Here is a 26,839-nt window from a genome sequence, read left to right on the forward strand (position 1 = left end):
ATAACAGCTCAGTTCACAATAGCTAGACTATGGAACCAACCTAGGTGTCCCTTAGTAGATAAATAATGATAAAGAAAATGTGGTACATATACTCAATGGAATATTACTCAGCTTTAAAGAAGAGTGAAATTATGGCATTTGCCAGTAAATGGTTGGAGTTGGAGAATATCATGCTAAGCAAAATAAGTTAATCCTACAAAACCAAAGGTCAAATGTTTTCTCTAATATGCAGATGCTAATTCACAACAGGGCAGGGGGCACTAGGGAAGAATAGCGTTACCTTAGATTAGGTAGAGGGAAGTGATGGTAGATGAGGGGAGGGGATGTGGGAATGGGAATGATAGTAGAATAAATGGACATTATTAATGTATGTGTATATGTGACTACATGACCAATAAGATTCTGCAATGTGTACAATCAGGAAAATGAGAAATTATATCCCATCTATGTATGACATATCAAAGTGCATAAATGTATTCTACTGTCATGTATAACTAATTAAAACAAATAAAATGTTAAAAAAAAAGAGAGGATGGAAAGAGAAGCTTTTTTGTGGTGAGGAGACTGAAGTAGTCAGGGTAACCTGGGTGCTTATTCCAAGCCTGGGAAAATGACATAGAAGGTGGTACTAAAGGTGATGGGTACATCTACTCCCAATCAAAGGGTAGGAATGTAAGTTAACTACATCCTAGGAGCCCTAGCTCTATGCCCTGATGAAACTATGTGTCATTTCAGGCAGAAACAGACCTACCTTCACGTACAAACCAAGAACCTTCCTGGAACCCAGAGGGAAATGATCCCTTGGCCTTATGCTAGTAAGATTACTAGAGTTTCTGTCTAATCCTGGAGTATGTGTATGTGTGGTGTATGGGTAGTGGCCTCATTTAACTGAGACTAAATTTTCCACCAGTTTTAGGGAAGAGACCCAGTGCAAATTAAATTGAATTTAAATACATACCCAATGATGGTGGCTATAGTTTGTACCTATCATAGAAGGCAACGGTGAATGTTTGAAGTAAAGGGAATAGGAGTAGAGCCAAGATGTGCAAGTGAATATGGACTGTAAGAGAATATTTCAAACCTACAGTTGATTTCAAAAGCATACAATTTTTACTTTACAGTTCTACTTCTTCATAGTGTTCTTTATGACTAAGTGCTTACTTTATGTTATTTCATTATTTCAAGCTTATAATGCTTATTTTAAGTTATATTAAGTTATTATTCAGACTTTAATATCTTGAGATATTGAATATGAAAACTCTTATTTAAGAAGTATAGAATAACAGGTTGACTCCAAAATAAATAAATAAATAATAAATAAATAAAACACTATATATATATATTAGTTGTAGATAAATGCAATACCTTTATTTATTTTATGTGGTGCTGAGGATCGAACCTGGTACCTCATATGTGCGAGGCAAGTACTCCACCACTGAGCTACAGCCCCAACCCCAAAATTCTACTTTTTATTTGAACGTATTATATTCATTTACAGAGACATCATGAAAGTATAACATAGCATTCTCCGAAGCTTCATAGCCATTTAAAAATAAGGGCTATGACACAAATATATTCATTTTCTAAGCAAATTTTTAAATTATATTTTTTGTGGAGGTTGGGGGAGTTATATTAGGTGTCACAGTGTTACTGAGATCATAATTAGTATATTACTTAATTTAATCTAGGGGGCTGGGGATGTGGCTCAAGCGGTAGCGCGCTTGCCTGGCATGCGTGTGGCCCGGGTTCAATCCTCAGCACCACATACAAACAAAGATGTTGTATCCGCTGAAAACTGGAAAATAAATATTAAAACAATTCTCTCTCTTAAAAAAAATTTAATCTAGTTGCTGTCAATATACATAGCACCAAAACGTGTAATAGTATTTTTTTCACTGTAGAACTCAAAAATTAAATACTCCTAATTAAAATTGTGACATCATGAACTACTTTAAAATTGCTGGGAGATAGTTTTTTCCCTTCCTGAATAATTCATAAATTTTATTAGGGAATGATACATTTATTTAGGATACATATTACAAAATATATCCAGTGAAAATTAATTAATTTATAGGTCTCCGTTGTAGGTAAAGTGCCACAGTCTGGCTAGGCACAAATGCCGCAGTCTGGCTGGGCACACAATCACGAGCCACCACACAGCTTGTAGATTCAAACAGCAACTCTTTATTCCCGAACTCACACCAGCCGTCTACAATCACGTTCTGGGGAAATCCACGTTCTCTGCCCAAATCCACGTTCTCTGCCCAAATCCACCTCCACTGGGCTTCTATCTCCAAAATATACTGTCTGAATCCCGTGAGAACTCAAGGGGAACTCAGGCAGCAGGATACGCCCTATTCCCAGCAGGAATAATCTTAAACCTTAAACCTGGAACCTAAACTGGGAACGCCCTAAACACGATTATCTTAAAACCGGGAACACCCTAATCTGCCTTGGTCCTTGAGCAAGGTCACCTACATTCAATGTCGCTGCAACATGTCAGCAACATGGGGTACGCTGGCAAGGAAATTGTCATACCTACTTGGCTAATGGCTCCCAGCAGTAAAGGAAAATTTACATATTTTCAATATATCAGTGTTTGTGTAGAAATAACAGATAATCTGAGTTGTAATTTAAGTTTAAACTAAGAATTATATATTTGATTGCAATTCTTTTCCCTTTTCTTTTTTTGGGTAATGGGAATTCAATTCAGGGGCACTCACCACTGAACAACATCCCCAGCTCTATTTTGTATTTTACTTAGAGATAGGGTCTTCACTGAGTTGCTTAGCACTTCACCATTGCTGAGGCTGGATTGGTAGTTATTAGTGTTAACAACTAAGGTATTATCTTTAAAGACTTTTCCAGACTTTTTATTTTCAAGGTTTTTAAAATGGTTAATTTATATACAGTAAAATTCATTTTTTAAGTTACAGTTGTATAAATCTCAACAAATGTAAATGTGTAGGATTATGAAACTACTCCCACACTCAAAATATACCATAGTTGTCTCAAAAATCTCCTTCTTATTGCCTTTTCTACTCTAATCCTCCCTCAATTGTTAACTGTTGAAAACTGCTAGAATATTGGTATCTTTTCATGTGTTTATTTTCCATCTGCACACTATGGTTAAGTGTTTGCTCAAATATTTTGTTTGCTTTTTTCATTGCAGTGTTTGTTCTTAGTGTTAGGTTTTGAAAGTACCTTATACAGTCTGCATAATAATCTTTGTAAAGTGTGGGATTTGCACATATTTTTTCCTAGTCTGGGCTACCCCAGTTTTTGACAATGTAATATTCTCTCAACAGTAAAATGTTTCACAGAAATAAAATGTTTTTAATATTAATGAAGTCCATTCTATGATTTTCTTTTATGGATCAGACTTATGTGCTTTTACTAATAATACTGCCAATACCAAGCGAGGTCATGAAAATTTTCTCCTATGTTTTCTTCTAAGTTTTAAATTTTATATTTATGTCTGGGATGTACTTTAAGTTTCACATAGGGAGTGAGGTTTAGGTCAAGTTCTAATTTTTGCCTATCAGTGTTCAGTTGTTCTAGCATTATTTGAAAAACATTATCATTTCTCTATCCTACTGCCTTCGAACTGTGTGGGGAAACAAAACAAAACAACACAACTTCCTTCATTTCAAAATTTTATGTTTTTGTTTTCTTTGTGCCTGAAGAATGTGCTCTAGCATTTCCTAAAGAACATGTTTACTGGGAAGGAATTCTCTTTACTTTCCCTTTATTTGAGAATGTTTATAATTTGCATTAATTTGTAAGAGATATTTTTATTGAATATAGAATTCTAGGTCGATGATTTTCTTTCTGGTCTCCATGATTTCTGATAGTAAAGCTATAATATTTTGAGCCATTGTTCCTTTTATATGTAACAGAAAAAAAAAAAAGTGTGTTTTTCTCCCCCTAGTGACTTGGCAAGTCCCTGGGGCAACAGTGTCCAATAAGAACTTTCTGCAATGATGGGAATGTTCTATTTTATCTAATATGGTGGTCAATAGCAACATGTGGTAATTGATTACTTAAAATTCAATTAGTACCACAGAGGCACCAAGTTTTATTAAAATTTGATTTACATTAATTAAATTTGAATAGCCACATGTGATTAGTTGCTAGTCTTGCATAGCACAATTCTGTAGGTTTCTGAGCAGAGAAGAAAATGGATCTATATTTTAAATAAAAGGACTAGGCTACTGTGCTGAGAACCGACTTCAGAAGCACAAGGACAAATACAGGAAGACTATTCAAAAGCTGCTGCATAAATCACATGAGAACTAATGGTGGCCTGGGCCAAGCTGATCTAAGGTAATGTGAGAAGTAGTCACACCCTGGATATATTGTGTTGAAAAATCAATACTATTTTCAGAAGGGCTCAAGGTGAAATGTGTGAAGAGTACTCAAGCTAAGAGCAACACTTATGACCTGGGTAATTACAGAGTTTTCCTTGGCTGGGATGGAGAAGAATACAAGAGAAACTGGTCTGGGAGAAAAATCTGGGCTCCGTTTTGACAACTCAACAGTGAGATGAGTATTAGATATCCAAGGAAAACCTACCAAAGAGACAGACAGATATACAGGAATGGAGACTGGAGGGAGATCTAGTCTAGTTATAATTCATTTGAACATTATCAACATACGGCAGTATTTTTAAACCATGAGACTACATAAAATTAGCTAGAGAGGGAGTAAAATAAAAACAAAAAGAGGTCCAATGATGAGCCCTAGTAGTTAATCAAAACTAATGAAGATTATAAAAAACAATACTTAAGCTTAAAGATTTAGTTTAATGGCTGAGTTGAAGGACAGGGGGAGATGGCAGAAGCAAGTGAGGCAGTGGGTCCAACCTCTTCACAATAAGAAATGAGGCAGAGAAGGAAAAGCAGAATTGAGAGGTGGGTGACAAAATAAATGCTCTAAAGCATGATGTTACAAAGTCTGAGACTTGGAGAGGCTGGAAGATAGGTTACCAGAGTAGAAAACAAACTCTGTCCCTTAGCTCCTAACCTGAACCTGGGGATGTAGAAGGAGGAAGGGTCAACAGAGAGAGAAAGAGAGAGGGGAGCAGAAAATTTCTTAAGCTTACCCACTTAAAAATTGTTGGAAAGACAGACAAAATTTAAAGTGCAACAGTAACAGAAGGGTCCATAAAACAGTACAAACAGCTTAAAACCAAATCATGAAAATAAAACTGGACAAGGGTCTGAAGCCATCTTCTGGAGCCCTAAACCTACCAGTCACCCCCTTAAAATAGCAATGAGTCTTCCCACACCCAAGTTAAACCAGAAGGAACTCCTCTGCAGTGCAAACCCTTAAGAATCCAGCCAGAAAGAACTTCTAGAAGGACCACTACTAATTGAAAATTGCTGAAACCCTCTCTGTCTCCCCCTTACTGTGAACAGGGCACGTGGGCTGGGAGTTCTAACCCCACTCAGCCTCTGTGACCCAAGTAAGGACAGAAAGCTCTGTGTAGCATCCACTTGCTCCAGTCAGAGAAAATAAGGAAGCAAGTTTGGCCCTGAACAAAGGAAAGCAGATTCACCTGCCCCAGACCACTGGAACTAGAGAGAATATACCCTGGGTTGGGGGAGACAGTCCCTGGGATCCTAGAACTGTACTATAGGGAAGTTCTCTGAATATCCAGTGATGTAGCGACCCAGCAGTAAATTATCAGAGTCTATGCAGGAGGAAGGGCTGATCCCAGCCTTAACTGGTACAGACCCTGACCCATGACCACAACGGGCAAGTGACAGGGAATAGTTTGGACACTCGAGGGAAACTGCATCAGACTGAATAATAGGGAATCAATGCCTGTCCTTAACAATCTGGGGTAGTGGAAACTAGAGTCCAGGTGAACCATCTGAGACCCTTTACTAAAGTACCTCAGGGAGTAGCTATGGCTGGAGTAATACTTTTGTATTACAGAACACCCACAGAAAATCCACAACCAGAATTCCTGCACTCACAGACAGCCACCAGAATTTTCACTATCATGAAAAGGATCCAGTAGAGGGGAGCAGGTACATGGTGACCCATAGCAATCACAGGGACACTCCAGAGCCTACATTCTGAACTACTGTACACAATAGGAAGAGCCAACCCACAACACTGCACCCTCCCGGTAGTCAGCTGCAGGCCCCTGAGCTGACAACCAGAAGCTGTAGGAAGGAGGTTCAAAGCAACCAGAGAATTGGCTCAAACAGTAATTGTCAACCCATAATAGCCAACATCGTACCTTCAACCCATTTGAAAGTATTTCATCCAATGATTTAAAGCATTAGATAGAATGAAACCTCCTATCTTTGTTATCCAAGCTCTAGTTTATACTTGCTCCTCTTACACAATACTCATCCTCTCGCATTATTTGCTATATCCTGAAATACCAATCATTCATCTATTTCTCCATTATACCTTGACATAAATTATCTTTTTGTATCTTTTCCTCCTTCCTTCCTTCCTTTCTTCTTTCCTTCTTTTATTTCTCTATTTTCCATCTTCTTTTTGCTCAGTCTCTCTTCCTCACCATTTTTAACCCTCACTTACAATAAGTTTACTAAATTTAACCACTATTTTTATTTATTCCAGAACTTTATTATAAGTTTATGTCTGAATTTGAGGGATCATGGAGAATAACTGAAACACATTTTTGGCTCTTAAAAGGTTGAATAGAAGAAGACTTGGTTCTGAAGTAATTATAATAAATAAGGTTCAGTGGCATATCTTAAAGTGGTGCTGATATTGGGATCAGAAGAGGTCATACACTCACTGAAAGTATCAGTATCTGGATATTCATCCAACTCAGGGCTCTTATGAAAAAGAAGATAACAAAGTAGTCTTTCATTTAAAAGAAGAAGTGAGATACATGGGTAGACATACAAACAATATGAAAAAGCAAAGGAAAAACCCATCACAAACAGTCCATAATACTTCAATAGCAGACTTCACTGACACCACAATGGAGGAAACGTCAGAGAAGGAATTTAGAAAGATCATAGTTAAGCTGTCGTATGAGCTAAAAGATGTAAGAAATGAAATCAGAAAGAAAATACAGGAAGTGAAAGATCACTTCAATAAAGAGACAGAGATTCTAAAAAAGAACCAAATGGAAATCCCTGAAAGGAAGGAATCAATAAACCAAATTAGAAATTCAATGGAAAATATCACCAATAGATTACATCACTTTGAAGACAGATTTTCAGTTCTCAAAGATTGTATATAATCCTGAAAATAAAGCTGACCATAAGGAAAAGATGTTAAGAGACCGTGAACAGAATATTCAAGAAATCTAGAATAACACTAAAAGCCCAAATTTAAGGTTCATTGGAATAGATGAAGGCCCTGAAAAACAAACTGAAGGAATATATAAACTTTTCAATGAAAAAAATATCAGATAATTTTCCAAATCTCAAGAATGAAATGGGAAATTCAAATACAGGAGGCATATAGGGATCCAAATATACAAAATCCTAATAGATCTACACAATGACACATAATTTAAAAAATGCCTAACATACAAAATAAGAAAAGAATTTTAAAAGCTATAAGAGAAAAATGTCTGGTCACATTTAGAGGTAAGCCAATCTAGATTTTCAACTGATTTTTCAACCGAGGGGGGCTTAGAATAAAACATACTAAGCTCTGAAAGAAAATGGATGCCAATCAAGAATACTACACCTAGCAAAATTAAGCTTCAGAATTGAAGATGAAGTAAAAACCTTCCACGATAAACAAAAGCTAAAATAATTCATAACTAGAAAGCTTATATTACTAAACACAGTCTACAAAACAGTTCATGAAGAAGAAATGAAAAATAACAACTAAAACCAGCACCATAGTCAATTAAATGAGAATCAAGTTCAATTTAAACTTTAGAAATAAAACAAAATGGCACGAAATAAAAACTCCTGTCTCAATAATAACAGTAAATCATTTATATAATCTAAAATTCAATCAAAATAAATAGGCTGGCAGATTGGATTAAAAAAGTGAACTCTAACACTGTGCTGCAAGAGACTTATATCACAGGCAAAGACATCCATATACCACTTACATGGGTCTGGTAAACAAACATTTGATGCTATTCTAGTATGAAATAAAGTGATTTCAAGCCAAGATTATTCAGAGGAGAAAAAGAAGGTCATTTCATACTGCGTAAGGGAATCATACACCAACAATATACAATGATGGTGAATATTTAAATTCCAAACAATGAAACATCTATGTACATTAAACAAATCCTTCTCAATATTAAGAATCAAATAGGCCTCAATAGAATATTCTAAATTTCAATGAAAAACCTTCCCAAGTAAGTATTCATGGAAAATTATAAAAGAAAACTCTTAAAAAGAATATATTACTTCTCCACAGCAAATTATAACTTGTATATAAGAAATACTAAGAATAATATAAATGTCATAGTTGTTTTAAAAACTTACTACTATTTAAACAAGAGCCACATCTTATGCCTTGAACCCAGATTATATATGAAATAATTCTAAAATATTTTCCTAAACATATTCTCTATTATGTTACATATAATTATAAATTGGAAATAATTTCCATTAGAACAAGTTTAAAAAGTTTAGATTTTCTTCTAAATCATTCAAATGAAGATTAGAACCATTAAATTTAAGAACTTTTTTGTATTTTATAATGATATTTTCTAAATAAGTTTGTAGTCACAGCTTTACTTCCAACTATGACAATTAACCCATGAGTTATTTACATTTAATTTATTTTAACTCACCTATGAGAAACTGCTCCCCAAGCACCATGTTTATTTGTGAGAATATTGAGAATCTTCTGTTTCAGCTGATTTGCTGTTACATGATCACGATGTTTAGCAGCGCTAATAAGATGGTCACACATCTTTTCTTCCTCTCTTCTATCAGCAGCATATTGGGCACACTGGGACTGAAGAGAAATACAATGTATAATAATAAAATTTTTTACGGTGTATAAAAGATTTGATCTCTAACAGTAAGTGAAAAGGTAATAATAACTCAATCTGAAAAACTCACATAATGTAATTTTCTATCATATTGTTCTAAAGAACACATGTAGTTGTCTTTCAAATTGGTAAAAGTGTTCTTTTGTAAGTATGTGTAAAATAATTTGTTTAACTTTAAATAAAGTAATCAAAGACTTTTATGATTCTGTTTAGTTCTAGAAATATAACTTTGTTGTCCAGAAACTATCATTCCACAAACAGAAATGGCTTCCTAAAAAGGAAAATCTACTTGATATTATAATCATTATAGCAAGTCTCACTTAAAAGGTATGCTCCTGATAATCACATATAAATATAAAAATTGTCACATAATTTATAGTTTTTTATTTCATGAATGGCCACATGGTATAGAAGAAAAATAAGTGATTTGGGAATTCAGCAGACCTGAATTTTAATTCACACTTTATGCAAACTTCATTTTTTTCATTGTACTTAGTTTCAATTATGTAAAATAAGGAGCGAAGACAAGATTTTTCTCAGTGTTCCTTTCCAAATTTGAAATCTAATGTGTTCAAAAGGTCTCATGAGAATTAGTCCCTTATTCTTATCTTTCCTTTTTCATAATAATCAGTTGTCATGTCAGCTGTCTGTATTCTTGCTCACATTAGCAACACAGTTTATACATGAATCCCTTGTGTATCAAAAAGATCCAATATAAACATGAAAAGGAGAATCTATTTAAATGTAAGTTTTATTTTTTATATAGTAGTTTTTTGAACAGATCAATTTGACTAAAAATTTCAGCATTAGCAAGTGTGTAATACAAGTCATATAACTAAGAATAAAAAAGTTTCATATATCTGAGAAAATATAACTATTCCCATTCATCATAACTATGCAAAAATCTACTTCACAGAAGGTATCTGAACAAATCCTTTTGTCTATTGATATAGACAACTACCACATGTCATCATTTTCTAGAGAAATAACCTTATAGTAATCTATGAAGGATTAATTCAATTTCCAATTTATCTTTTTGTACAGGGAATCACCAATTAGTACAAAGATCTGCCTTGGTAATGAGGTTAATATTTCATTAGTTCATTGGAGAGTAAAATTAAATTTTCATTTTTCTTCCTTAACAATTACAGTATTAAGTTAAAAAAAAAACTTAACTGTGAAGTACCCATTTAAAATTAAATATACTATTTCTCCTAATTTTAGGCTTGTACAGGGGTAGAGAAATCCATCAAAAAATCCTAGTATAATGTCATGACTTTTGTAAAATTTTTTACAATTTCAAGGTCATGTGCTTGGTAAACTATGCAAACACACACGTAAATCAATGCATTTATTAATATCGCTCTAAAAGCAAATGTAAATACTTGTGTTAAAAAACAATATTCATCCAATTCTTTCAAAATTAGATTTACATTAACATTATATGCTATGTATATCTAATCTATAAACCATTAATTCTTCATGTCTCCTTTTTTCAAAACCTCTTATCACTCTAGGCCATGAATTCATAATGGGAGTGATCTCACCCTTAGCAGGGTATAAATTGGTGTTTGTAGGGGTGTGAAAAAAAAACCCTTCTTTTAATGTATTATGTACAGATGCAAAGAAAGATTCCAAACAGACATACAGCATGTTAGTGGTGTAAAAAATTCTCTGGGGGTTGGGGAGAAGTTAGGGAAAAAAAGTCTAAAATGATTCCTCAGAGGGTAATAACAATAACAATAACAATGGTTGAGAAACAGTGTCCTTAACTTAAACATGTATTAAAGCTCATAACTAATATCTGGTTGCTTGAAAATCTATTTTAAATGTTCTCAAGTGACAAATACTGATCTGCTTATTTCTTCACAAAATATCCTGATTTTCTTAGTGAGAATATGATTGCCTCAAAATTGATCCTGCAAACATTCAGTTAATATTCTTTATCTTATTTACCAACAGAAGTTGAAAGTTAACTGAATATTTTTATTTCATTGAGTTCTGACATGTCTTATACCTAAACATATTCTTTCAAAAAACACATAACTCAATTTTTTCTTGGCATCCAAGTTACAACATGATACTCTGATAAATATCCAATGATTTTTATTGCTCAAGTGATACAAAACTTCCCTTTGACAAACACCTGTCACTATACTTTTATCAAAAAGTTTAGAATATCTAGTATTCTTTTTCCAAATAAGGTTTTACCATTCCATAAGACAAGTGCCTGCTGTCTCATCTGACCAAATGAAGCAGAGGTTATGTGTATGAAAGCGACAATAGCTATTTTCTGTCTCATGCTTTTCAGCTGGCTGGGTCAGAGATCACTAGACCTAGTCCATCAACTTGTATGACTTGGAGAGCTGCTTTACTGAGATAAAAACCTCATCAAAACTGCAATTGTGGGCTCTGATTTCAAGCCATACCACACTTGTTGGCATGTTGCATCAGGAGAATAAATTGGTGAAGTTATTTATTACTTTCAAGGTCACCGAGAGTCCAACCTAAGCCAAATGTCAGGTCACCTGAATATGTCTGAAAAGCACTTAGTTTTGTAAACTGAATGAACTGAAATACTGAATAAACTGAAATACTGAATAACTGCTATCTTTAAAACACTGAAATTATATTTATTGAATCCTATATAAGGTCGTAAATAAAAACCATGATATCCTCATGTCTATCTTGTGGTTTATAAAGCTTGTTAGCTCAAAAGTAACAGTAACTGTATTATAAAATTTATTTTGCCTTTCATTACTTTTTACTTCTGCTTAGAGTAAAGCTAAAATACCTTCATTGGACCAAGAGGGATTTCTTCAGGTTGTAAATAAGGTAGAAACAAACTAGTGTTCTGTTGGACATTCATTAAAGCTTCTCAAAAGAAGACCTGAAATCCTTTCTGTAAAAATTTCTTCTTAAAAATATTCTTTATGGCCAAGTGGCGCATGCCTATAATCCCAAGTGGCTCAGAAGTCGGAGGCAGGAGGATTGCAAGTTCGAAGCTAGCCTCAGTAATTTAGCAAGGCCCTAAGCAACTTATTGAGAACCTGTCTCACAATAAAACATGGGGGATGTGACTTAGAGTGATCAATCAGTCCTGGGTTCAATCCCTGTTCCCAAAATTTTAAATAAAGAAAAACAATCTTATGTAAAGTTACAAATGAGTAATGGGATTCTTACAACAGCAAAGCACAACTTAATTAACTCCCCAAACCTTACCTCAAATTCTGCATGTTTATGTACATCTTCAGCTCTCTGTCTGTTCAAAATAAACTCGGCTTCATTTGCAACACGAACTATATGGTCCTTCATAGCATGGCACAGTAATCTAAAAAGAAAAATACATTTTGAATTAATGTTCTTAATAGCTTTGGTTAGTCCAACGATTTTCAATTATCAAATTCCACTATTTCAAATATTATTTATACATAAATACTAAGATTAGGAAACCAATATATTTTAAGTTACAATTCCATGAAATATGAAACATAGTAATATGCCATAAAGCTGTTTCAGCAATTCCTCTCTTAAACAGTGTTACATGTGAACCAGTGACTCCTTTAATTCAATAAAGATAGTTAACTGAATAAAAATCAAGGATTTGGGCTGGGTGTTTTAAAATGGTTAAATAGCTGAATTTATCATCATGGAAATTAGTTTTCACACATAAGCTTAAAGACCACATATTAGGAAATAAACCGAATGGATTCTCATTTTAATTAACATAGATTGTAGGCCTTACTTCTAAATTTCCTTTAAATACTGGGACTACAGTAAATTAAAATTTTAAAGCAATTTAAGTTATATATTATATATTTGAAGTTTCAAGTTGTTTTTAAAATGTGTAGAAAGATAGTAAAAAACCTCTTATACATTCCCTATTCAACTAATTTCCAACCTCAAAAGATATCCACTGTTCATTTCTTGCATATTTTCACAGACTTTTAAAATACACATAAAATATTATTTTCCAACACTAATATTAATTTAATATATAGTCTGTTCTGTATCTAATTTTTCTCACTTAGCAATACTATTTGGCGATATTTTCACATCCACAACAGGAAAGAAACTTCAGTTTCTTTTGTAACTTGTGGCAGAGGTTATTTCCAAAGATGCTGCCACAGTATTTCTCATACACATGTTCTTCTGCAGTGGTAACTCATCATTGCCCCATCATAAAGTGGAGTCTTTCTACTTCTCTTAGATCGGGGCTTGCCCCCTGACTTACTGTACCAACAGAATACAGGAGAAGTGATGCTATGTGGTTCCTGAAGCTAAGAAATAAGATGCTTTGCAGCTTTTGACTTTTGGAACTCTCTCTCTGGAGTATGCCACCAGGTTGCAAGAAGCCTACATCACAGTAAGTTTTTTGAAGAGAAGAGAGGTGCTCTAGCCCCTGGGCCAAGATGAACTATCAGAGGAGAGCCAATCTTCCACATAACTGCAGGCCCAGGTAACTGACAGAGAGCAAAACAACTTCTCAGGTGTGCTCGGTTGATGAGAACCACCGGGAAGAGGGAGAGAAAAGGAGGAAGAAGAGGAGGAGGAAGAGGAGGAAATTGATTATAACAATTATTACCAAACCATTTATAGAGCGCAATGTAAATGAACTAGGAGTGTATATTCTTAATTCTTACAGAATCCTCAGATGTATCATCATTTCATTTTTTAAATATAAGAAATCAGTGCTCAGAACAATTAAGTACTTTGTCCTAAATCATAGTTTTTAATACTTTCCATAATTTTAATTTTATATTTCATCTTCATTAAATAACATTTTCAAAGTAAAATTTTATTTACTTCTGCAATTCTCCTTTGTATGACAAATGAACATTATTTTTTTTCATTTTGTCAATTAAAAACCAGAGATTAAGCCTTTGTTTTTACCTTATTAAATATCTCCTTTTGCAACTAGGAATTATTTATTATAGAAAAATCAAGGTATAGTTAAAAAGTTAACTTCAGTTTCTTCTGGATTTTCTTTAAAGGGTAAACTTATAAAGCATTTTCTATAATTAAGGTATTAGAACCTCCAGTTCTTTGATCTATTTCATCTATATCCTTTTTAAATCCAAATATTTACTCATTGTTGTTTTTTTTCTCCTGAGATTTTTAACCTAAAGAATTATTTTCGAGATCATGATTTCTTATTTTCACGTTCCTTAATGAAATGAATCATCACTTTTTTCTTGCTTAAGGTGTCATGAATTTCAATTATAATGGAATACATTTAATGCTATTTTAATTTTTGTATTTATTTCCTACTATATCTTCACTACATTCTATGTACCTATGGTACATTTGTCTTCTTCAATAACACATGTATGCAAAAGGAAAAAATTGGTATATGTCCTGATATTTCTAAGTTTTTGATTAAGTAGAATTTTAAAAATTTCTTCTAATTAGTTATACACTTTTAAAAGCTACGTATGTCTTTGAGGTAACTAATGTATTAAGGTTGAATTACATGGCACTGTTGTAATATTATTCTACTACATTATCCGCAAGATCTTTGTAGCATTTTGACAAAAACTGACAGGTAAATGGTTCCTTTATTGCAGGGTAATCATATAAATTCTGAACAGCACTGAATTCCAGATAGCCCTAAGTAGGAATTTTCCAAAATCTATGACTGCTCTAATGTAGATATAATTACTCCATGATCAGATCTGGGTAAAAAAACTACCCTGCTGCTCTAGGAGCAGTGAGAATAGTTCTGGCAGCATGAGAGAGGTACCACTGAAATCTTACACTGCAGCAACATAGATGGAGATATTTCCAGAAAGCAGGGGGCAATGATGTCTCCAATCATTTCCAAGGGACACAGGCACATTTCATGCAAAAGCCGTCTAATTTCAGTCCCCAAATCCACCACAACACAAATTTTTGAAAGAACACAAAGTGACAGGAATCTGTTAGAAACAACAATATTTGGGAAGAAAAGGTGTAGACTCCTCTGTAAATAATCTTGGAAGGCAAAATCACATAGTATTAATCTGTTCCTGAAGAAGATGGAAAAATAAGAAGTTATATAGGTTTGATTCCCATAAGGAAGAAACAGAGAAAGGGAGGGATGGAAGAATTCAGGGAACAAGGGAGTGAGAGAGAGAAGGAAGGATGGACGGATAGATTAGCTTTTGATAAAGTTACTGATTTACAGTTAGTAGACAGGCTTTAAGAGAGATGAGATGTGAGATAATGGAGCATTCACTATTCAACATATTTCTCTAACACATGCTAAAGGCTTAAAAAACTCAGGAAGAAATCTAATATGTATAAATTAGTGCATATTACAAGACTTAAATAGATTAGCAGGAGATAGCAAGAAGGGAAAGGTTCATGGCTGGGCTGGTTAATAGGCACAAAGAAGGAGATTTGGGGGATGTATAACAAAGGACTCTTGCAGAGACACCAGCGAAAATGTATCAATTATCAGATAGTCTGTCCTATCTACAGCATTTATGAGTTATATGTCAACTAATCTATATTTTTTTATTTACAAAGAGAAGTGGACATCTTCCCATCATTCTGGAGACCCCATTATCCACTGTAGCTCAAAATTTCCTGACCTTTGTATTACCATGATCTTCATTTCTACTCTACTGGCCATACATGACTTCACTTCTTATTTTTTTTTTTTTTTGGTACTGAGGATTAAACCCAGAGTTATGTTACCACTGAGCTAAATCCCCCATCCTTTTTATTTTTTTGAGACAGGGTCAGCTGCTGAGGCTGATCTCAAACTTGAGATCCTCCTGCATCAACCTCCTGAGTCACTGGGAGCACAGGTGTGTGCCATTGCTTCTGGTTGCTGCTTAAATTTTGAACCTTCTAGAGCCTGCTCTCAGATTACAACCTTCTACCCCTGCTGTTCACTCCCCATCACTAGTCCAAACCCCTACCTCAGGCAAAAATAAGCTTTTGAATTCCTCTAACATTCAGTTCTTCAATTCCTCCATTTTTCTTCTAGTGTTTATCTCCTGCACAAATTCACTCCCTTTCCTGTGTCCCACAGTTTCACACTTTAACCATTCTCTTGCCAGCACCTTTACTCAATTTCTGACCTATCCGCTATATTGGCCCTGAAAATATGTTATTGTTGACTAAGACATTGGTCTTCCTCCTCAGTCCTAAATGTGTACTAAGAAACACACAAAACCAATTTTATTGATGATAAAACTTGTATTTCTTTTTCACAATTTTTTTACTCAGTTTTTGAGAAGCGGCATGAATATCTTTCCTACTCTAATCTCAATCACCTTAGAATAATCATATAAATTACATTGAATAGAGATATCCAAAAAATTGTTACACCTATTAGCAGTGAGTACCAATTTCCTCTTTCTGGTAAGTACTAATCTACATTTTGTCTCTGATTTTCCTAATCTATATACTTCATTTAAAAGGATTCATACAAGATATGGCCTTTTATGTCTATATGGCCTTTTATGTCATGTAGTATAATTCTAGGTTCATCTGTGTCATGGCATGCATCATCAGTGCCTCATTCCTTTTAATGGTCAATGTAATTGAATACATTGCTGAATGTATCTTCATTTGATTATCCATTCATCAGTTTATGGACATCTGAGTTGTTTATGCTTTTTGCATACTTTGAATAATTCTGTTACCAACTTTTGTGTCAACATATTTTCAGTTCTCTTGAGAATATACCTAAAAAGTGGAAGTACCAAGTCATATGGTAATTGTGTTTAACTTGCTGAGGAAACAGCTAAATGTCTTCCATAGTGGCTGCACCATTTACATTCCTACAGCCAATGCCTGGCAGTTGTAATTTCTGCAAATCCTTGATGATACTTTTTATTGTTTACTTAAACAATAGCAGCCACTCTATGGAATGTGAAGTGGCATGGCATACACCCCCTCAATCCTGCCTCCCGTTATTGGGGAATGAAACCAAGGCTTTTAACACTGAGCTACATCCCCAGTTCTCCTTTATGTTGACACAGGGTCTTTCTGAATTTCCCAGGCTGGCCTTAAATTTGTGAGTCTACTGTCTCAGCCTTTCAAGTAGCTGGGATTATAGGCATGTGTCAATATATCTGGTTCTTACATCTTAAAATTAATTCTTCCAAACCATTATTATGGATGGTATTTTCATTTATTTATGGCTTTTTAATTTCTTTCAATGATGTTTTAAAGTTTTCAATGTGCAAGTCTTTAACTGTTTTTGGCTAAAGTTATTCCTAAGTATCATATTTTAAAAATTTATTTGTAATTGGAATAAAATACACATAAAATTCATCTCAACCTATCCTAAGTGTTCTGAACAGTAACATCAAGTATATTCAGTTTGATTTGCTAACATTATCACCATTCATTCACATAATTTCATTTACCTTGAAAAGCCAAAATTCCTTAGTCATTAAAAAAATTACTCATACTTCCTCCTTCACATCTGGCCTCTGGAAACCACTATTTTACTTTCTGTTTCTCTGTTTGATTACTCTATGTATCTCATGTAGTTGGAATCATGCAGTATTTATCCTTTAATGACTGGCTTATTTCACTTAGCATAATGTCCTCACATTTTACCTGTATTGTATCAGAATTTCATTCCTTTTTATTAAGGCTGAATTATATGCTATTACCTGTACACATCACAATTTATCTATTCATCTGCCAATAGACTCTTGGGTTGCTTCAACATTTTGACTACTAAAAATAATTCAGCTATGAATATGGATATTAAAACAAATAATTTTTTAGTCCCTGCTTTTGACTCTTTTTGGTATAAAAGCAGAGAAGGAACTAGGATCTGCATCAGCTCACAATTCTATAACAGTATTCAAGGGTGCTAATTTCTACACATTCTTAATAACACTTGCTATTTTCAAGTTTTGTTATTTCTCATCCTAATGGATATCATGTGGTATCTCTTTGTGGTTTTAATTTGCATTTCCATAATGATTAGTAATATTGAGCATCCTTTCATTTTATTACTATATTATACTTTTTGATGCTATCATAAATGAAATTGTTTATCCACATAGTTACCTTTCTAGACATTCTTTATTTCTTCACATGGTTTTAAGTAACTATGTATCCTTCTCTTTTAGCCTGATTCTTTTCTGTATTTCTTATAAGGAAGGTCTATTAGTGATGAACTCCTTCAGTTTTTGTTCATCTGGGAATGTGATAATTTGTCTTCTCATTATATAGTTTTGCTAGATATAGAATTATCGACAGTATTTAAGAATTTTTTTCTGAACTTTGAAAATATGATCACATTGCATATGGCCACAATGGTTTCTGAGTAGTTCTCAATCTTATTATTCCTTGTATAGGGTGAATCACTTCTCTCTTGCTGATTTTAAGGTTCTCTTTTGTATTAAGTTTTTAATAGTTTCATCATACATGCAGATGTGAATATCTTTTAGTTTATATGAATTTGAGTTCACTTACCTTCTTGGATATATAGACCAATATTTTTCACAATATTTGGATAGTTTTTGCCATTTTTTTTTTGAGTATACTTTCTGCCTCACTGTCTTTCTCCTTTCCTTCTGAAATCCGACTTATGTATTTTTTCATATGCTAGATGGTGTCCCACAGGTCTCTAAAATTCTGTTCACTTTTCTTCCCTCTTTTTTCCACCATTCTTTACACGAGACAATCTCCTTATATTCAAGTTCACTGAGTATTTCTTCTATTAGCTTAAATTTGTTTTGATTCCCTCTAGCAAATTTTTTATTTTGGTTATTGTACTTTTTAACTCCAAATGTTTCCTTTTTACAATTTCTGACCCTTTATGGAATTTTTCAACTTTCAGATATCATTCTCATATGTTCCTTTATTTCTTAGACATATTGCCTTAACTCATGAAACAGATATAATACAGACATATTTATAATGCAACTTACAATGGTTCAGTTTATAATTTTTCAACCTGATAATGGAAAGGCATACCCATTATTTTTTTTACCCTGAGTACAGCACTAAGTAACCTCAGTAGGTTACATGTATTAAATGCATTTCAATTTATAATATTTTCAACTTACAATAGGTTTATTGGGACATAACCTCATTGTATGTAGAGGGGCATCTGCAATAAACATCTTTGCTTAGAAAGTCCAATGTAACTGCTTTCTCAGGCATAGATTCTGTTGATATGGCTTTTTGCTCTGTATGGGTCAAATTATTATTTCTTATTGTCTCTGCATTCTTTTCTTAAAAATTGACATATTAGTAAAATATGATCCTCTCCTTTGTAAGATTTGTTGTTGTTCATTGCTCATTGAAGGACTTTTTAAAACTTAAAATTTTTAAAGTCTGTATTCTTTGTCACATGTGGTACCTGAATTGTCTATTTCATTAGCTTTATAGTCAGTTGGATAATGGTTTCCTAATGCCTTGATTCAAAAAACTCTCCAAGGAGCTCTGTGTGTGAGTGGGAGCAGCCATTATATATTAAGCAGTCCCATTAAAAAAAAAAAAACTCTACTTTCGCTTTCACTTCCTGCATCCAAGGTCAGCCGGGGCTGAGAGCTAAAGGACTTCTTAGGTCTTTCCAAAGCATGTGCATAGTCTCAAGGTTGTATATATCTTTTTAGATTTCCAGGAATATGTTAGAGCTTTTAAAACCTTCTCTATACATATTTCTCTGTGTTCCTCCCCAGTTTGTTGGTCTACTGTTCACCCAACTTTCTTATCTATCACATCAGGCAGAAGCACCTTAAGACATTAATATTTTTGAAAAGTGCCCCCAGGAAAAACAACTTAATTCACATTGTATGAGTACTGCATTAGGAGAAATAAAAATGAAGCTGTTAAGCCAGTCTTCCAAAAATCCAACAGATAGGCCAGAAAAAGTAACTAATTATAATTCTTTGCTAATAAGGTCCATTCTAATCCTTCTGCATTGGTAATATAAAGCGGGCTTTTAAAACAAAAATTGCTCCCATTGAATTGGGGAGTTAGGGTGTAAGTTAAATCACAACATCCCTTCCTCCTAATTCTTATATTTTTGCTATATGTACAATTATTTAGAATTCCTTTTTGTACACAATACCTTAACAATTTTATACAACTTCATCCTAATTTTCATTGTTATTTTTATTCCAATTTTTCCCTTTTTGTAGATGATCTATTCTTTTTTTTCCAGGTGGTTTTATTTGTTCATTTTCTGTGTTCTCTACTTTTGGAACTGTGCATTTGGCATGGATTTCTTTTTATTTATCCCATTTGAAGTACATTGTGATTCCTATATCTTTGTATTCACATTTTTATTCACTTCTGAATAATTAATAATCATTATCTTTAAAAGTATTTCATTTAATCTTTATTCCTTCTTTCTTCAATTTTGCTACCTGTTAAATAAACTTTCTCATTCCATGTCCATATTTCTTAACATCATTTAAATATTTTTCACCCCTTTCTCTTGTGAGATTTTGGGTAAAATCTTTTAAAAATAAAAGTTGCAATGGATTATTTGCCTCCACATTAATCTAATCTGATGGATCATTAATACAGTTTTTTCCAACTTATGTGTGTTTTAATTCTGCAAGTTGCAATTTTTCTAAATATTTACTTTTTTCAATTTGATATTTCTTTTTTAAAATTTTTTCAATTGCTTTTTAAAAAATAAATGAGAGCAAAAATGGATCACAATTCTTATTACACATATACAGCACAATTTTTCATATCTCTGGTTATATATAAAGTATGTTCACACCAATTCAATTCAATATTTCAGAAATTGTTTATGTTTTTCCATCTTATCTCTTATCAGTAGAAAAGCTTTATTCCTATTAAGGAGAAATAATTAGACTGTATCCAAGGCCTTTACTTACAGATAAAAACCAAAGTAACCACCAAAAGCATTCAATATTAAAGTACAAGAAACACAGTGGAGAAATACTGCAGAGCTTTATCTTCAGATGCAAAGCTGTATCTGAAGCTCTGCTAGTACTTGGGTGTGATGAAGGGAAGAATTCATCTGCAGAATTGAAAGAGACAGCTGTGTTTTACAAGTACTGAAGCACCATAGCTTACATGGGCAGTTATGTATTTTCACGCTGAAGGCAAGAGGCAAGAAAAACTAGCTTATAACATTAGGCTACCTTACAGAGGGCTCAGCAGAGAAGCTGACTTCCCCTTGCTCATGCTCAACGAAGTCTCTGCAGACCTCAAAAGCATCCTCAAGTAGTGAGCTCTCTGAACCGGTGCCATGGTTCAAAGGCACTGACCCATCAAGTTCATAGAGGTGGCCATCCATATTGATAAACAGAATGAAATGAAAATTGACTATCATTATCATTACAATGGCCTTCCTGTGTCATGCCAAGTTAGGATGCCAGAATGCCCTAATCGTTTTCAAAGCATTTCACTATCTCTTCATGAGACATCTTCATTTCAGAAACAAACGATATCAGGAATGATTCATCCTCAAACTAAAGTCTGTTTTGATTACTTGCCTTTGCATGTATCAGCCTGATCTTACCACAGGAGTTCTTGATGGTCTGTTTCATGAAGTATATTTTAGGACTACCTTCTTGTCCTTCAGTTCTTCAATTTCTTTTTCCTGATAGTCTCATGTTGGGCCATAAGAGGAAACAGCAGCAGCAACACAGAAGCAGGCATAAGCTCCAAGGCCAGAGGCAAGCAAAAAAGACCTTGGCCAGCACTTCCTTTAGCATCCCTGGCTTAATCTCTTTTGACTTGAGCTGCATCTTCACAAGGATGGGAGCAGCCGCAACCCAGAGAATAGGAAGCACTATTTCTGCTTATTTTTAATTGTCTCTTCATATTCATTATATTCTGTGATATTTTTCTTCATTTATTTTTTCCATTCTGACCTTTGCAGTTCTCAGAGATCTAAATATTTTTTTCCTTCTCGCTGACTCTTGTGCCTATTGGCTTTCACTATACTTGTCATCTTGGGTTGTGACTTCATTTCTGGTCTTAATCAGATGTTCCACAGACTCACCTTGAGTGTGTCTTGTACAGATGGTTTGCTTTTGTTTCTGGTAATAAAACTAGACTATTTCAGATTCCCTTAAAGATCTTTTATTTCTGGCTTAAAATCTCCACAGCATTGTTACCTTAGGCATATGCTCTGAAGGACCTCCTCCTAAAGGCAGTAACTTAAAAGTGTGGGATGGTGACTCTGGAGAAGTCCTAAGGCATATAAGACCCAAGATGCCTCAACAAAAGTTTACACAATGTAGAAGATAAATGCTCTGAAGCAGGAGGTAACCTCAGAGCACTGTTTGCTCTGAAATCCCTTTTTTTAAGGTGGCTTCAAAGTATCCTATATCAACTAACCACCAACTCTTGCCGATTTTACCTCTTTAAAGGTAAATTCATTTATATCTGCTAACTCCTTTCATTGACATTGCTTTACTTTAAGCCTTTATCCTCACTCAACTGAATTAAAACAGTCCCACAATTTTTCTCTCTTCCTCAAATCTTCTATGCTTCCAATATATTTCTTCACTTTTCACTTTATTTCTGTGATTTAGGAGTTTAAACCCAGGCCTCTCCATGCTAGACAATCTCTCTGCCACTGATGTACATCCTTAGCTGCACCATTAACTCAAACTTTTCAGTGACTACCCATAACACACAAGCTAACAAATTCATTATGATATATAGATAGATACCTGTTCTACTATTAGAACCTTACCTGCTGCCACTTTAATATATGCCTTCTGTGTTTGGAAAACCCTTTGTGGTTTCTTTGATGAGTGATGACATTTCACAACTTTTACGTGAGCTATTTTTTTTTCTTCTCACCACTTACAGTCTCTCCTTCAAATGGAGCTAAGAGATGCCCTTAATCTCTCAAATGTTCTGGGCATTATAATGTATATGACACTTTCAATTTTCTTCTTTCTTTCTAGTTTTTTAATTGACATATAAAATTGTATATTGTGTACAATGTAAAACATGTTGTTTTGAAATATGCACATGCTGTGAAAAGGTTAAATTGAGGTAACTAATATATGTATTACTTTACATACATATCACTTTTGTGATGTTTCTTTTAAAATTAGTCATTTTCTCTTAAACTGTAAAAATCAATAAACTTGGTACTTATGCCTATTCATCTTTGAATATAGCATGATTTGCATGGCAACTAGCATGAAGTATGAACTTACCATTGTACATGGCTAAATGGTAAATATTGAATCAATGCATGACTCTGTAATGTGGGAAGGAGGGGGGTAAAAAAAAACCCAGAGTTTTAATGATGTCTTTTTTTTCACTATAATAAACTTTGTGGGATATTTTGTGCATAGAAAGTAGGATAAATAAAATTCTCAGGTAACTTAGAAATATCTATTAGAGGACATCTGCCTACTTATCTATTATACATGTTACATATATTACAACTGTATGCAATAGAGGAAGAGAATGAAATGGTCTTAATCTTCTAATACAAATTTATTTCTCAGAGGAGGTAGTAAAAAGAAACAATGTGCTTAATCCTATTCACTTCTGTTCCAATAGTGTAGTTGTCACTGGATACTGGAAAAAAAATAGAAGAAGTCAGGAGATAAAACAAAGTATTCTATGCCAAGATGATATCAGCAAAGCAAGTTCCAATGTTCTAGGAATTATCTGATTTTATGCAGTTTGTTTAAACTGATTGACTTAGACATGAGACACTGAGATCCTGAATTTTAAATATAAATAATTTCTATAATTTGGTGAGAGAAACAGAATTTATCAAGAGAGGTCAAATTGGTTTTTCACTGTCAGTGGATAAATGAAGGGGCAAAAGACAGAAGAAGTTTGTGTCTAAGTTTTTCTGTTTACATTAGCATCATAACCTTGGACAAATAATTTTCTTTGTGTCTGAATTTCAGTTCCTCCATCTAAAAATGGGGGGTATATTCTTAAATATCTTCCAAACTAGGAGAGTATATATATTCAAAATGTAAGATTAGATTCAGCCAAGAAGGTAGAATTTGATTAGAAATTGAACTGGGGAACACAGAGTACGGGAGTATATACAAACCCTCAGTGTTATTACTTAAAAATCTCAAAATGGAGGCAAATAGTTTCTGGTGACAGTGTAAGGTACAGTGCTGCAGAATCTGAGAAGCTCAATTTGTCCTTGTGCTGCAGTCCTTTAATAAAGTCACATGAGGAAAAATTTGTAACTTTTATGTTGGAAAATTTTTACAAGCTTCTGGCTGTACTGGTCTTTGAACCAATTAAGAGCCAACAAGTCCCAATGTGGTGAAAATAGCTAAATCAATGCCTGGTAGTCTCTGAGAAGTGTATCTCTGTTCCTACCAAACATTTTCTCTAAGGAAAAAAAAATATCTCATAGGATGACTAGCAAGCTTGAAGATATTTGCAAAGACTTCCTAGTTCAGAACATAACAAGATAACAAAGAAGATGCTGGCTTAACATTGTTAGATTAGATTCATTTCTTAGGTCTTCTAATACTGGTTCATTATTTTATAGAACACTCTACTATAAAGACAAAAATCTTCTGTTTTATGCTATTTAACAAGAGGAATCACTCCAACCAGTTCATAGTTCAGGAAGGTCAATTTTTATCAAATCTCCTACTTTCCCCCTTGCCAGTTTCTTTGTGACCATGGTTGCTTAGCTATTTACTCTTCTGTGTAAAACTGTTTTCAATGAGTTAATGGCTTCATGGAGGGCTTAGATAATTTACTTATCTAGTAGTTTGATGTGGATTAGAAAACATTGTTTTCAGAATAGCGGGACAATTTAAAATTGTTTTAAGACATATTCAGTAAAATCCTAGGATATCAATTTACAACAGTGAATGTCAAATTATACCCTATATAAAGAAAAAAGATAATAACTTTAAATCATAACCCTTTTTATACATACAACACATTTTAGCAAACATGCATCTAACAAGAGACTATTAAATCCTTTTTTTCATCTTTACTTTTTTTTAAATTTCCAAAATGGTGAGAGCAATACAGGATGTCCAGTTAAGGCTCAATATAACAGTTTCAAAATTTCTAGTCAGAAGATTTGCTTGAGATAGGGTTTACCCTGGACCATACAAATCAAGCTCTTGGCTTAAATTCTGTGATTACAAGTAAAAAAGTTAGAGTGGTAACATTTAGCAGGGAGCCGATGCAAACAAATATAAAGTCTGAGAAGAGATGGAATAGGATTTTTGAATTGACAGCAATAAGCTCAAGATTAAAGACGTGGCAGGACTGAAGAGGAAAGGGCTTTCTTTATACATTTTATTCTAATTAACATCTAATAATAAGAATAGAGAAATGTGAATTAAAATTATGAAAATATTTGGGAGAAAATTTGAAAGCAAACAGGCATAACAGTAAAAGGAGACACAATATGATATAATTATGCCAGGAAGGAATGCATATGCTACTTTAGATCCTTTGGTAAAATTTCTGAGCTGTTCTGTGTTCCGTCAGTGGTGCAGTTCCATTTCAAAAAGAAGAGGGCTGCCAACATGTGAGGCAAATACTGTAAATATAAGTACAGTAAAATCTTTCCCCTTGATTAAAAATTTAATTTACTGCTAAATTTACCAGTATGAATTCTAAAATTCACAATGTTACAATAATGTAATCTAAAATATATTGCTTTAGCACAAAATGAGAGAATAAATGGTATGGCTTTTACCATTACTGTTTTAACTAACTAAATAGTACAATAACTGGAGGAATCCTCTGATCAGTTTTTTTTTCCCTACTATAGGTATATGTATGTGTCAGCAAAATGCACTACATATGATGAGGAAATAGTGACACTATCATATTGAGAATACAGAAGACTCAACTCTGCTCCTGGATGAGATGTGGAATGTACTCTAATTTCCTCCACTTTTTCTGGAGTTGTCAAAACCCAACTGAAGACCACTTAAGTAAATACTATTAATAAAAGCAAATGATATTTCCTGAGTTCTTATTTTATATCAGGAACACCAAGAACTGATTACTTACTAGTCTAAATTACAGTTATCATCTCACTTGATTCATACCTCATTTCCTATGTTAGTAGATGAACACAATTATGCCCATCATAGATAAAAAACTGAAGATTAGAGAAATTCAGCAACTTTCCCAAAGTCAAACAGTTTACTATGCCTAACTCATCAGTCTGGTTTAGATTCTACCAGATCTTCCAGAAAGCAAGAGAGGGCAAGAGACAGATTCAGGCAATCATTCATACAATATCAATATATTGAGGGATTTCTTGATGTTAGTAAATGACAATAAAATAGATGTGTGACACGGGTACTTTAGGTGCCCAACTGTGTGAAGGCCAGATAAGCAAGGATGTTACACAGCTTGAACATTATAAAAAATGAAGTATGGGTTGTTTATCATTTTAAAGTCTGAGGTATAATTTACATATAATAAAATTAACCTTTTTAAAAATGCACAGTTCAATGCATTTTGACAAATGCATATTTTATATATCACAATCAAGAACCTTTCCATCATCCAAAAATGTTCCTTTGTGCCTTTTTTCTAGCTATCTGCAGCAACCAGTGAACTGTTTTCTATGATTTTATCTTTTCTAAAATGTCACATAAATGGAACCAGATTTTTGCTATTTGGCTTCTTAAAATTCCCATAAAGCTTTTAAGTTCCATATATGTAATTGTGTATATCAGTGGCTCCTATCTTTTTAAATTCCTGATTAGTATTACATTTCAGTGATGTACTTACCAGTTGGTGAACATTCGGATTATTTTCAGTTTGGGGCTGCTATGAATAAAGTTGCTATAAACATTCACATACAGGTTTTAATGTGGACTTAGGTTTCCATTTTTCTTGGGCAAATACTGAAGCTTGAAATTACTGGGTCTTATGGTAAACGTTTGCCTCATGAGATATGAGAATTTTCTAAGTGGGTATACCATC

At 33.7% G+C, this 26,839-nt stretch overlaps 1 protein-coding gene and 1 pseudogene across 4 annotated transcripts in view; both read right to left on the reverse strand.

Moving 5' to 3' along the window:
• Window positions 1–26,839, reverse strand: part of Nbea (neurobeachin) — a 639,704-nt gene that overhangs the window by 271,608 nt on the left and 341,257 nt on the right. For all 4 annotated transcript variants that reach the window (XM_071611544.1, XM_071611543.1, XM_071611542.1 and 1 more), the window contains exons 36-37: window positions 12,191–12,299; window positions 8,765–8,931 (exon numbers count right to left, since the gene is read on the reverse strand). In XM_071611544.1, coding sequence (XP_071467645.1) covers window positions 8,765–8,931; window positions 12,191–12,299 — 276 coding nt within the window. The remainder of the gene's footprint in view (window positions 1–8,764; window positions 8,932–12,190; window positions 12,300–26,839) is intronic.
• On the reverse strand, window positions 21,049–21,666 carry LOC114087425 (ubiquitin carboxyl-terminal hydrolase isozyme L1 pseudogene; annotated as a pseudogene).

The sequence above is a fragment of the Marmota flaviventris genome, chromosome 4 (assembly GCF_047511675.1).
Source record: "Marmota flaviventris isolate mMarFla1 chromosome 4, mMarFla1.hap1, whole genome shotgun sequence".
In the NCBI taxonomy this organism is placed as follows: domain Eukaryota; kingdom Metazoa; phylum Chordata; class Mammalia; order Rodentia; family Sciuridae; genus Marmota; species Marmota flaviventris.